The 14136-nt window shown below is 40.0% G+C and overlaps 1 protein-coding gene across 1 annotated transcript in view; it reads right to left on the bottom strand.

The window, feature by feature from the left end:
• Positions 1–1164: 1164 nt before the first annotated feature.
• Positions 1165–14136, bottom strand: part of LOC134345376 (integral membrane protein 2C-like) — a 59124-nt gene continuing 46152 nt past the window's right edge. The window contains exons 4-7 of the mRNA XM_063045930.1: positions 11370–11549; positions 9723–9833; positions 6659–6809; positions 1165–1899 (exon numbers count right to left, since the gene is read on the bottom strand). Of these exons, the coding sequence (XP_062902000.1) occupies positions 1808–1899; positions 6659–6809; positions 9723–9833; positions 11370–11549 (534 nt within the window). The 3' untranslated portion in view covers positions 1165–1807. The remainder of the gene's footprint in view (positions 1900–6658; positions 6810–9722; positions 9834–11369; positions 11550–14136) is intronic.

Below are 14136 nucleotides of genomic sequence, written 5' to 3'. Positions count from 1 at the left end.
ATAGGCTGCTGTTTGCACCATTGTAAGGGGGCATGAAGATATTGGACAAGGCTCCAACAATCTCAACTCTCGCCCCTCTCAATTGCCTGAGGTATATTCAAACAGGCCCTGGGGACTGAATCACCTTAATGTTCTTTAAGAGAACCTACACAACCTCCTGCTTTATCTCTAGATGCCCTAGCTAATTAGCCAACTCCACACTGATCTTCCTATTCCCAACCTTCCCCTTAGTAAATACTGATGCAAAGTTATCACTTGGGACCTTACCCACATCCTCCACCTCCAAGTACATGTTTCTTTACCTTTGAGTGATCCCACCCACTTCCCAGTCATCCTTGTGTTCTTAATGTATAGAATGCCCTGGGTTTCTCTTGAATCCGACTTGCCAAGGACTTTTCATAGCCCCTCCTGGATTTCCTAAATCTCTTTGGACTTTGTTATAGTCACCAAGGACTCTGTTTGCCTTTTAGTTCCTAAACCTTACACATTTCTTTTTCCTTCTTGACTAAATTTGTGAAAATTGTGGCAGCAGTACAGTGCAAAACAACCCCATTGTTTTTACAGCTTTCCTTAATCTGCCTGCACATCCCAGTGGTTATTCAAGGGTCTGTAGAATAATTCCATCAGAATGAATATACTTCTCTTATTTTTGAGATCTACCCATTTAGGAGCAGTGAATGAGCCATCCACTATGTCCCATCTGAGAACAGCTGTGATATTGTCCTTCATTAATTGTGTAATTCCCTCCCACTTTTACTGCCCTCTCTAACTTTTCTAAAACATCAAAACCTTTGAACATTAAGCATTCATTTCGGTCCTTCTACCGATCAAGTTTCTGTTATGGCCACAAAGTCATAATTCCACATACTGATCAATGCTTGGTCCATTACCCTCACCCATAATACTCATTTTAAAATGCACACACTGCAACCTGTCCATCCGACTGTGTCTGTTACCTTGCCCCAGAATCTACCTTCCTCTCAAATCCTCTACTTTCAAACATGGTGCTTTGGTTCCTATCACCCCGTCAAGCTAGTTTAAACTGTCCCGAGTACCTCCCATGACAATGCACAGTTGTTTCAACAATCTGTTCAATGAGGAGAACAAAAGTCCACTAAAACTATGAGGAGTTTGAGACATGAAACAAAGTCTCTACTTTTTGATTCAAGAAATTTTATTCTCTCAGTTATTTGCTGTTATGTTGTGTTTACAGTCTAAATACACACGACACTTCTTTGGCTGAAATGTACATTTCTCTTTCTTTAATGTGTTTTATTTTGTTACCTGAGGGGCAGAAATTGATCCTCAGTTTAGTTGTATTAAACACACAACATAGAACTGTCTGTATTATCTTCTGCTTCTGCAAGTCTCTTCTGTTTGAATCAATAGAATGGTAAAAGTCAGAAGCAGAGAAATTACCTCCAAGCACAACTTGGTTGTGTATTTCATCAAGAATGAATTTCCACCCCTTTGCTTATTGTAAATTGAAACATTTTAATGATACAGTAAAATGCATACCCCTAATTCAAACTTTTGATACTGTTAGCCATGCAGTGTTAGAGATGAATGAAAGACAATCTGTGTTCTGACTTGTTCTTCAGCATAAAATCTGTTAAACTGCAAAGAGCACCTAATGCAATATTAAAGAGTTTTTATCACTACTTAAGTAATAGCATTACTGAACCACCACAAAGATGTGAAAAAGAGTGCAGCAAACTAATACATCATTAACGTTGAACGCACAAGTAACTTAAAGCAGCTGTGCCTTGAATAGTAGAGTTAACAGGGGGTTGTTGGCTTCACAACTTCAGTCCTTGTCACAGATGGATGTTTCAATGACAAATGTGTTCACAAGGTGTCGTATACGATGGCAGTCCTTGATTGCACGCTTCTCAATGGCTGAAACACATAAGAGATGTTGCTGGTTTTTTCTAGGAATTAAATTCACCATCCAGCTTTCAGAGGCAAGGCTCAACTAGAAAAGTTTATTTTTGAAGAGATTACTTTAGCATTATTTTTGTTCTTTCATATTTGCTGATAACTCCCTCACAGTACACATAGTAATCAATAACTATAGTTACATAGAAACATAGAAAACATACAGCACAGCACAGGCCTTTCAGCGTACAAAGCTGTGCCAAACATGTCCTTACTTTAGAAATTACCTGGGGTTACCCAGAGCCCTCTATTTTTCTAAGCTCCATGTATCTATCCAGGAGTCTCTTAAAAGACCCTATAGTATCCTCCTCCACCACCGTCACCAGCTGCCCATTCCACGCACTCACCACTCTGTGTAAAAAACTTCTCCCTGACATCTCCTCTGTACCTACTTCCAAGCACCTTAAAACTGTGCCCTTTCGTGCTAGCCATCTCAGCCCTGGATAAAGCCTCTGACTATCCACACGATCAATGCCTCTCATTATCTTATACACCTCTATCAGGTCACCTCTCATCCTCCGTCGCTCCAAGGACAAAAGGCCAAGTTCATTCAACCTATTCTCATAAGGCATGCTCTCCAATCCAGGCAACATCCTTGTAAATATCTTCTGCACCCTTTCTATGGTTTCCACATCCTTGCTGTAGTGATGCGACCAGAACTGAGTACAGTACTCCAAGTGGGGTCTGACCAGGGTCCTAAACAGCTGCAACATTACCTCTCGACTCCTAAATTTAATTCCACGATTGATGGAGGCCAATGCACCATATGCCTTCTTAACCACAGAGTCAACCTGCACAGCAACTTTGAGTGTTCTGTGGACTCGGACCCCAAGATCCCTCTGATCTTCCACACTGCCAAGAGTCATGCGATGAATACTATATTCTGCTATCATATTTGATCTACCAAAATGAATCAGCTCACATTTATCTGGGTTGAACTCCATCTGCCACTTCTCAGTCCAGTTTTGCATCCTTATCAATATCCCACTGTAACCGCTGACAGCCCTCCACACTATCCACAACACCCCCAACCTTTGTGTCATCAGCAAATTCGCTAACACATCCCTCCACTTACTCATCCAGTTCATTTATAAAAATCACGAAGAGTAGGGGTCCCAGAACAGATCCCCAAGGCACACCACTGGTCACCGACCTCCATGCAGAATATAACACGTCAACAACCACTTCTGTGGGCAAGCCAGCTCTGGATCCACAAAGCAATGTCCCCTTGGATCCCATGCCTTCTTACTTTCTCAATAAGCCTTGCATGGGGTACCTTATCAAATGCTTTGCTGAAATCCATATACACTACATCTACTACTCCACCTTCATCAATGTGTTTAGTCATATCCTCAAAAAATTCAATCAGGCTAAAAAGGCACGCTCTGCCTTTCACAATGCCACACTGACTATTCCTAATCATATTATGCCTCTCTAAATGTTCATAAATCCTGCCCCTCAGTATCTTCTCCATCAGCTTACCAACCACTGAAGTAAGGCTCACTGGTCTATAATTTCCTGGGCTACCTCTACTCTCTTTCTTGAATAAGGGATCAATATCCGCAATCCTCCAGTCCTCTGGAACCTCTCCCGACCCTATTGATGATGCAAAGATCATAGCCAGAGGCTCAGCAATCTCCTCCCTCACCTCCCACAGTAGCCTGGGGTACATCTCGTCTGGTCCCGGTGACTTATCCAACTTGATGCTTTCCAGAAGCTCCAGCACATCCTCTTTCTTAATATCTACATGCTCAAGCTTTTCAGTCCGCTGTAAGTCATTCCTACAATTGCCACGACCCTTTCCCGTAGTGAGTACTGAAGCAAGGTATTCATTAAGTACCTCTGCTTTCTCCTCGGGCTCCATACACACTTTTCCACTGTCACACTTAATTGGTCCTATTCTCTCACATCTTATCCTCTTGCTCTTCACATACTTGTAGAATGTATTGGGGTTTTCCTTAATCCTGTCTGCTAAGGCATCTCATGGCCCATTCTGGCTCTCCTAATTTTTTTCTTAAGCTCCTTCCTGCTAATAACCTTCTAGATTTCTATCATTAACTAGTTTTTTGAACCTTTTGTAAGCTCTTCTTTTCTTCTTGAGGAGATTTACAACAGCCTTTGTACACCATGGTTCCTGTATCTTACCATCCTTTCCCTGGCGCATTGGAATGTATCTATGCATAACTCCACACAAATATCCCCTGAACATTTGCCACATTTCTTCCGTACGTTTCCCTGAGAACATCTGTTTCCAATTTATGCTTATTTCCCCTTACTCCAATTAAATGTTTTCCTAACTTGTCTGTTCCTATCCCTCTCCAATACTATGGTAAAGGAAGAAGAATTGTGATCACTATCTCCAAAATGCTCTCCCACTGAGAGATATGACACCTGACCAGGTTAATTTCCCAATACCAGGTCAAGTACAGCCTCTCCTCTTGTATGCTTATCTACATTCTGTCAAGAAACCTTCCTGAACACACCTAACAAACTCCCATCTAACCCCCTCGCTCTAGGAAGATGCCAATCGATATTTGGGAAATTAAAATCTCCCACAACAACTTTGTTATTATTACTCCTTTCCAGAATCTGTCTCCCTCTCTGCTCCTTGATGTCCCTATTACTATTGGGTGGTCAATAAAAAACACCTAGTCAAGTTATTGACTCCTTCCTATTCCTAACTTCTACCCAGAGACTCTGTAGACAATCCCTCCATGACTTCCTCCTTTTCTGCAGCCGTGACACTATCTCTGATCAACAATGCCACCCCACCCCCACCTCTTTTGCTTCCCTCCCTGTCCTTTCTGAAACATCTAAAGTCAGGCACTCAAAATAATCATTCCTGCCCCTGAGCCATCTAAGTCTCTGTAATGGCCACAACATAATAGCTCCAAGTACTGATCCACACTCTAAGCTCATCAAAGTTGTGATTGTGTGAGACATAATGAGATGAAGGAGATTAAATACAGTTCTGTGCAAAAGTCTTAGGTATATATATACAGCTAGGGTGCCTAAGACTTTTGCACAATACTGTATTTGTGAACATGGGTTTGTAAATCTGGCAGGAGCAAAGGATGTTGGGAATGGTGTTCGTGGAGCACCGTGGGAGGGGTGTGGGACAGATGCAAAGGAGGGGGTTGATGCAGGTGCAGACACACCCAGCGCCAAGACACCAGGCAAAGTCATTCCGTTCCAAACAACTGGTTTATTGATCAATGCAGAATGTCTGTCTGGTGCTTCCCACTCCCTTCCCCTCTTCCCAACTATAATTCCCCTCTTCCTGCCCACTTACCACTCTCAGTCCACAATAGAGGCTCATATCAGAATCAAGTTTAGCATCACTCACATACGTCATGAGATTTGTTCGTTGTTTTTGTAGCGGCAGCAGAGTTGCTAAAATTACTACAATACTGTGCAAAAGTCTTAGGCACATATATATAGATAGGGGGCCTAAGATTTTTGCACAGCACTGTAGATCAGGGAATACTTAGTGCTCACCCCATGTTAAAGGATGACAGTCCAGCTTTAAATTTAGATTGTTGTAAATTCCTACACTGTATACAAAATACCACTTCTGATCTGCAGCAATCTGCCCAGGAACTTCAGTCAAATGGTCAGTTTCTCTGGGATATACAAGATCACGTGTTCAGGCAATGCCTCCTTCAGCCCCAGTCTGAAAGGGATCAAAGAAGCCTTCAGCCTATCAATAGCAGCTCTGCCTAACTCACCCAGTTGTCCCATTCTCATTGCCAAGTGACACCTGACAGCTGAATAATACAGCAGCCAGTTCTCTAAAGAAGCTGCAAGGCAACATAGTTATGAGCATATATTTTTTCCCCAAAGAAGCTTGCACACTAAACTGTTCATCAGGAAAAAAATTAGCCAACAGATATTTTAAAGTTACAAGTTCTCCCCAGTTTATGAATACCTGACTAAAGTGGCATTTGGGAGATGTGGGATGGAGTTGCTGATGGCTATGGGCATCTTCTGACATGCAGGAACAAGGTTTATGGGTACATTTTCAACACATAATCTGTTCAGATTATGAACAGTTCACAGGAAAGGAACCCTGTCATAACCTAGGAGGATCTGTACTTCTATTAATAAAAAGCCTTCACTTCCCTTTCTTTCTTCACAGTACCAATATAACTTTTTGAAGTTTACCCTTCAAATTAATGGGAAATCAAACAGGTCTGGCGGACAAGTTTCTTTAGATCATACTTGAAATTGGGTGTTGGGTGACTAGAACAGACTTGATGGGCTGAAGGACCTCCTATGCTGTATGACGATTTCTCAGTGCATGTTCTGCACCAACTACTAAATTAGGCCCAGTTTACTTCCAATCTGGTTCAGTTGTCTTCTTGTCCCTTAAAAAAAAGTCCTTATTAAAGCTGCTTCAATAACTTTGATTTCAGATGTTTAGTGAAAGTGAAAAGCTCTGCAGTCATAGCATGACAACACTTTAAATCAGTAGGCTGATTACCAGATTTGCTGGGCGTTTTTAGTGGGTACCAGTAGTACTATTAGTTTGCTAAGCAATATTAGAGCAAGTTTGCAGAAGAAATTCAAAGAATTAAATCAGCACTTGATTTTCCTTATCCAATTTATTTTTGATCAGTAGATGTCAGATCAGCACATACCACTCAGATGAATGCATTTTGTACAGCAAGATCATGAAAGTGTTCTGGGGCAACAATGTAAAAAAAACTGCATGACTCACTTCTCTGAATACTCTTGCGTTTCAGTTTGTATGTTTTCTTTCCACTGCACAGATGGCGGATGAAGGAACCCAGCTGGTGCACATTGCTGATTTGTTCTGTCACTTCCATCTCCTCCTGAATTATGTAAGTCTGAGGCAGATAGGTTCCTAGCTGTGAAGATTTTAAAAATGGGATCATTAACTGGAAAGAAGCGATAATAGTACAGGCCATTATATTGAGATAATTTGTTCTGAAGTTAGTACTCATGTTTGTCTTAAAAAGAGCAGACAGTGGCAAATTAATGATTTTCTGTGATTCATGAAATCCTCTGATTTTTAATGTTAACTTGCATTTTGTCATTCATGAGATACAGCAAGCACTCTCCTACAATTTAAACTGGTCCATAGGGCCCAAATGACCAAGAATAAGTTGTCTCGTTTTTATTTAGATATATCTCCGTACTGTGATAAATGTAATAATGGAGAAGTTTCACTCATTCATATGTTTAGGACATGTCCAAATCTTGGAAAATATTGGAAAGAAGTATTTCAAACTTTCTTGATACTTTTTAAAGTAAACTTTAAGCCTAATCCTTTGACCGCTTTATTTGGTATTGTTGGAGGAAAGGATATTATTTTGGAGTCATCTGACTAGCACATTTTGGCTCTTATGTCTCTTATGGCCAGAAGGACGCTCTTGCTTAAATGGAAAGATGCGGCCCCTCTTATTCACGCCCAATGGTTACATGTTGATGTCATATTTAAATTTAGAGAAGATTCGATGCTCAATCTCTGAATCCAGTCAAGACTTTCAAACATTCTGGGGACCTTTTCTGAATTATTTTCAAAACCTTTGATTCGTTGTTAAAGCACAGATGACCAATTTTTTTCCCCCTTTTTTCTTTACTAATCAGCTTCAGTCTTGGTAGTGGGTTAGATTTTTTTATTTAATAAATTTACTATATTTCAATGTTACAAATTAATTGACCTGCATGAGTATAGGGTAAGGAGTCTTTATATGCGATTTAGTGTAATGTATTGATATATATATATTTTTTTCCTGTACTCTGTATTCTTATACGTAAATTAATAAGAATATTGGAAAAGAAAGATACAGCAACATCAGACATTATTGCCTATTTATGAAGTGTCTTTAAGAAGGTAGTGGTGAGCCATTTTACTAAACTGTTGCAATCTTTCTTGAGAAGGTGTTCAAAGGATGCTTCTAGTTAGTGAATGCCAGGATTATGAGCCAGCAATGATAATGATATAGCTTATTTCCAATTCATTACAGTTGTATCTTGCAGAACACATGCTGAGTGTTTAGAATCCACAGGATCCGATAGTGGTATTGAAGAAGACATTGAAAGTTGATTTTTGAATACAGTACCAGTAGTGCAGAGAGTGATTGATTAAAGTGATAAGCTCTGGGTGTCTGACGGTGGAAAGGTTTTGGAGAGTCAGCCTGTAACCTGCCTGCATAACTGCAGAATTTGTGTGGCTGGCAGAGCTATGTTATTGTTCAGTAGTGACTCTCGGGATGGTGATGATGGGAAATTTAACAATGGTAATGTCATTTATTCACAGAGTAAATGGTTATAGTCTCTCTGTTGAAGATGCCATAGCTGTCACCTGTGTAGCATGAACTTTTATCAATTCAAAGTTGAATACTGTGTATGTTGACATTTTGGGTTGAGACCCTGTATCAGGAACAGCGGGAGTAAGGCTGGTAGGTGGAACCAGACTGGGGGGAAAGGAGAGTGGGGGTCGGTGGGGTAGATGGGAAAGATGAACCAGTGAGCGGAAGAACATCAGGAGTGTAGGTTAACTGAAACAGGAAAATTCAACATTTCCATTTCTGAATTTTATGCTGGAGTAAAATTCTTTGATGAGCTACTTAAAGATGTCTGATCTGGGACACTACCCTGAAGAACTCCTGCAGTGATGTCTTGGGATTGAAATGACCACAATATCATCTTTCATGCTCAATGTGACATCAGCCCCTGGAGCTTCCCAACCACTCACTCTGTCTTCAGGATTAGGAGCATCCCAGAAATGTCATACAGGTGAAAGACTGCTATAACATTGTTATCACATGTCTTTAAACAACTGCATTGAGGAATCATATTGGGATAGTGAACAGTTAAAATAATACTTGTACTTCTAATTATACTCAAGTCAATGTCACAGTAAAATTATTATCTAAGCACGTATACATCACCATATACTACCTTGAAATTCATTTTCTTGTACGTGTTTACTGGAAAATGAAGAAATACAATAGAATTTTTGAAAAACTATACATAAAGAATGAGTGACAATCAACAATTGTATAAGACAAATCATTCTTTATGCATAGTTTTTCAAAAATGCAAATCATGCAAATAATAAAATGTAAATAAGTAATACTGAGAACATGAAAATGAATCTACAGATCATGGAGTTAGTTCAGTGTTCAGGTGAGTGAAGTTATCCCTGTTGGGTCAGGAGCCTGATGATTGTATGGTAATAACTGTTCCTGAACCTGGTAGAGTGGGACACAAGACTCCTGTACATCCTTGTCCAATAGTAGTAGCGAGAAGAGAACATGGCCTAGCTGATACCTGGACAACAGGTCAACGTCATCAGTAAAACAAAGGAATATATAAGCACAATACAAGGGCCAGGTACAATAGTGCAGGTGCTATAGCTGATGCCACATGGCTCAACTAGTTTGCTACGTTAATTGGCAACTAGGCACAGATAAATGGAAGGACCTAAGGGAGTTAATGGCAATGCAGAGAAAATAAACTGGACTGGGTAAAGGATCGGTGTAAAATGGGTGTTTAGTGCTCAGCCCAGATTCTCTGCGTCAATATGTTTCCATATTGTATCTTTCAATGACATTTTGGTCTGAAAATCTTGAGGTAATTTTTCAAGTCTTCAGCTTCCAGCACCTGGGAGAAAGCTGACATTGTGCATAAGCAGCCTGCTATTGAGAACACTTGTTTTCATTCATCTGTGAGTGCGCAGCTGAAAGCCCACTCTATTACTACCAGGCAGAACATTTTTTATAGTATCCTTAAGGGCAAAACAATAAACTTACTTTCATTTTGGCCAGCAGCTCCCAAAGATTGCGAGGTGGCAAAATGATGGTTCTGTTGAGTTCAATGATATAACATCTATCCAAAGAGAGGTCATGGTAAGCAGTCAAACTCTGTGAGGAAAAGCAAATACTGCTTTCAGTTTAGAAATCATTTTCTCTCCTGCTGCCAAATGACCATCTGTATTGTAGATAAGATCTAACAAATTAATTCACAAATTTATACCTTAATTAAGTGGAAACTCCTTCCTTGTTACTTGTAAATTTCTTAAATGGTCCTGAAACTCAAGACCCAGCATGTAAAGCCTTGTGTATAATCTCAAAATGTAGTGAATAACTCACCCTACGACTCTAGAATAAACCTCTTATGATGGGACAGGAGGCCCAGGGAGAAGGAAGGGGGGGGGGAAACCCAGAAAAAAAAACCTCTTATACAACAAAGATGAACTCGTGATCTCCCTTGCACCTTACCTGTTTACTCACTGTTGTTTTAACATTCCTCATACTTAGCTAAGTTTAGGAAATACATTGAGGCAAAGGATTTAAAATGATCCAGTGAGCTTGTGCCCTTCCAGTGCAGCACAGATTATTTGTTTAAGCTGTCCCTAGGTTACATGCTGCTGATTTATGAAGACCACAGAAATGAACAAGCTCCTGTATTATTCAAACATGTTCATTTGTATGGATAGCAGAACTAGTTTCCTCCCTCTATCCACTTCTAATAATTAGAAGGTCCAAAGGTTCATTTTATTGACAAAGTATGCATGTAACATACAACTCTGAGATTTCCCTTCTCCAAAGAGCCATGAATTAAAGACCATGGGATTTGATGAAAGAAAAGTCATCAACTCCCCCTCCCGACACAAAAAAGAAAAGAAACTAAACTAACAGACCCCAAAAATCTCTCACCTCCTCCCCTGCAGAATAAACACAGCAACAATAGCATCAAATCTCCACTCCTCCTCACGGAAAAAAACAGCGGCAAAAACAATCCCTGACTCCCTCACTCGCAGAAAAAAGAACACTGACAATAACAATCCCTGACTCCCTCGCAGAAAAATCAGAATCAGGTTTATTATCACTAGCATGTGATGTGAAATTTGTTCACTTAGCAGCAGCAATATAATATAGAAGAGAAAAAAATAAAATAAAAATAATACTAATAAATAAGTAAATCAATTACAGCATACGTATATTGAATAGATTAAAAAACGTGCAAAAAACAGAAATAATGTACATTAAAAAAGTGAGGTCGTGTCCAAGGGTTCCATGTCCATTTAGGAATCAGATGGCAGCAATAACAATCCCCGACTCTCCTCACCCGCAGAAAGACAGGGACAGTAACAATCCCCCATCCGCTCACCCACAGAAAAGAACAGTGAAAGTAGCATCATTTCGTGTGATTTGTATGTATTTTCCAACTTATAGATGTCCATAAAAAATGGAACCCATTCGTTACCCGAGGATGGTCTATATCACCATAGAGATACATGGAATCCAGGCCTCTATTCAAAGACTGGTAAGCACAAACAATATGATAATGGAATGTTATTGTTTTTGTTCTTACTACAATATTATTTTATTGTTAGATTTTCACCACCAAATTACTTGTAGGTTTGTATAAGCCTGTACATCTGGCACGGTACTCACTTGGTAGAAGTCATGGATGATATTGGCAGCGTCACCACCTTCAAACTCAGGCACAGGGACTTTGACCAGCTCTACTTCATCATCCAGGCGAATTTCTACATCCTCTTCCAGCTGCAGGTGGGCTCTGCTTGGTACAGAGGCAAAATCTTCATCGTACAGGACCCGACAATGAAACCTATTCTGTGATAAAGAATGTGAAAGAATGTGATACAGAATGTGATAAAGAATGTGATAAAGAATGGAAATAGAGTCAGTATCAGTAATCTTGAATTTAGTTAACAAACATCTTCTGCCATTTCCTTTCCGATCAGACAGATTGAAAGGAATATAACATTAATATCTGGAAATTCATTCCCAGTTGGCAGTGCTAAATCTTCCTATACTTGCACTTGGTACTCTGCCACTGAAATTTATTCCATTAAAGGAGTAAATTTCAGGGATAGATTGCAAGGCAACAACTTACCACTGCCAACTAGGAACGAATTTCTTAAGAATCATCTTAACTATCTTAATTTCTTAAATATCATCTACCTGGTTAATACATAAACTCTTCTCAGGATTCCAGCTGGGTACAGGTATCGATTATATCTGACATTTTGATGAAAAACTCTGCCATCTTCTTCAGGAATAATGCCTGGGTACATCAGATATTCTCTGGGTAACCCAAATGGATACACCTCCTGTGCTCCTTGATGCAGGTTTCTACCGTCTGTCTCATCTGGCCGATATACACTGCTCTGATTCACAGGGAATCCTGTAAACACCAGCCAACCTAAGTCCGCGGTCATCTTCGACCCACGTAAGCTGTGACTTATGGGTTTGTGGATGGTATTACTCCGGTATTTCTTCAGGATCCTGGCAATTCTTCCAGAAACCATGGAAATATACAGAAGAGAAGGCAGTAGCAATGAGTTCCTCCCTCATAGCCAGTTTTCCTGCCTTTTCTCTCAACCCTTTTAAAGGCTCAATTGATTTCCTTCACCTTGTAACCATTCCATAGGAACATCGTGTGTAATCATCTTATTTCCTCAGGGAGACGCTTCAGGTTCAAAGTAGTTTTCACACAGTTAATCAAAGCAGAAAGGATCACTCTATGTTGGGATACATGATGGTGGCTGTTATTGCTGAGGTACTTGTCTGTGTGGGTGGGTTTCTGCTAGGTGTCATGTCTGAGGGTACTGTCTGGTTTCTGTCATATTAGAGCATCCAGGAATGGGAGGCAACCTTTCTTCTCCATCATAAATTGACTGTTTAGATGTATACTGTTCAGATGGTTGTGGAACTGTTGGAGGGCCTGGAGACCATGAGGCCACACTACGAAGGTGTCAGCAATGTATCTAAAGAAGCATTTGGGGCGTAAAGGTGATGAATTCAGAGCCCTCTTCTCAAAGTCCTCCACATAGGTCAGCTGGCATTTTCAGGATTCCCTGTGAATGCAAAACAGCATGCATTGGTCAGACAGGGCACAGGGTGGAAACCTGCATCAAGAAGCACAGGAGGTGTATTTGTTTAGGTTACCTGGTGAAATTGGCAGTAGCAGAACACTGCATTTGCAACGGCCAGAGGATTGACTTTGACGGCTCAAAACTACAGTACTGTGCCAGTGGCTTTGGGGACAGCCCTGTAAAGGAAGCCATTGAAATAAAACTAGAGGAAAAGAATTTTAACAAATACAAAGGTCTCGCTCTAGGTAAGAAGTGGAATTCGATTGTAAACAGGGTGAAAGAGTGGAAACCTGACGGAACGAGGCCTAACCAACCAAAGGAATGGACGATGGGGGTATCAATATCACTAAAATAGACATACCCAGGCATCATCGCTGAAGAAGACAGCAGAGCTCATCATTGAAACGCCAATTAATCAATACCTGTATCCGGCTGGAAGCCAAAGGAGAGTTTATTCATCATATATGCCAGGAAAGCACTAGGTCCTTTTCCAGTTAATACATGGTCCACCTTCCAGTTTTTCCAAAAAGAGATATTATCAGGTACGCAAAAATCCAGTTCTGGCAAACCTGAATTTTAAGTTCGCCCTGCTATTGAATTTCTTCCATTGTTACTTTCAAAGAAATTTAGAAGGCCCTTCATCTGAAATCTCAAAAATTGCTCAAACTTCTGAAAGAAAGACCATCATTCCTGCAGGAAGTATTTTTTAGTAAACAACAGAAACAATCTTCAATGGAAATAAATAATTAGAAAGAGTATAAACTTGCAGCAAACAGATCTCACTAATATCTCAGAAGGATTTAAAGTGATTACTCAATATATTTAAAAATGAGTAAATACAGAAAAGTATAGCAAGAAAATCCCTAGCCACAAAACTCTCCCAAACCCACATCTACAGAAAAGGGCTGGCCTTTCAAGATCTAGTAATGAAAATGCGATAAATTTGCCAGATTTAAATTTCTAGTTTTATTTAAGGACAATTTACAGCACAAATCCTTAGATGATCTGCAAGTAGTTAGGATCATGAAGAAACAGCACAAAGATGAATCATGTGGGAGTTGCAAAAGTCACAACTGAGCAAGTAAAAAGCTTCCTTAGGCTCTAAGGATAATAATAAGGATGGTAAGATTTCAAATGTGTCCTACTTATCTGTGACTTAAATATAGGTTATGATCCCAAGACAATAAAAATAGGAATTCTTCCCACTAGTTATGCCACCAACACATAACAAAAATGCAAGTAGCATGACCAAGCATTTTGAAAAGCTCAAACAGATAAATAGAGGGATAGCTCAAGCGAAGCGGCCTGTGGAAAGCAGCCAG

This window comes from Mobula hypostoma, chromosome 4, assembly GCF_963921235.1.
Source record: "Mobula hypostoma chromosome 4, sMobHyp1.1, whole genome shotgun sequence".
Taxonomy (NCBI): Eukaryota; Metazoa; Chordata; class Chondrichthyes; order Myliobatiformes; family Myliobatidae; genus Mobula; species Mobula hypostoma.
This window is presented reverse-complemented; position numbering and strand designations above follow the sequence as displayed.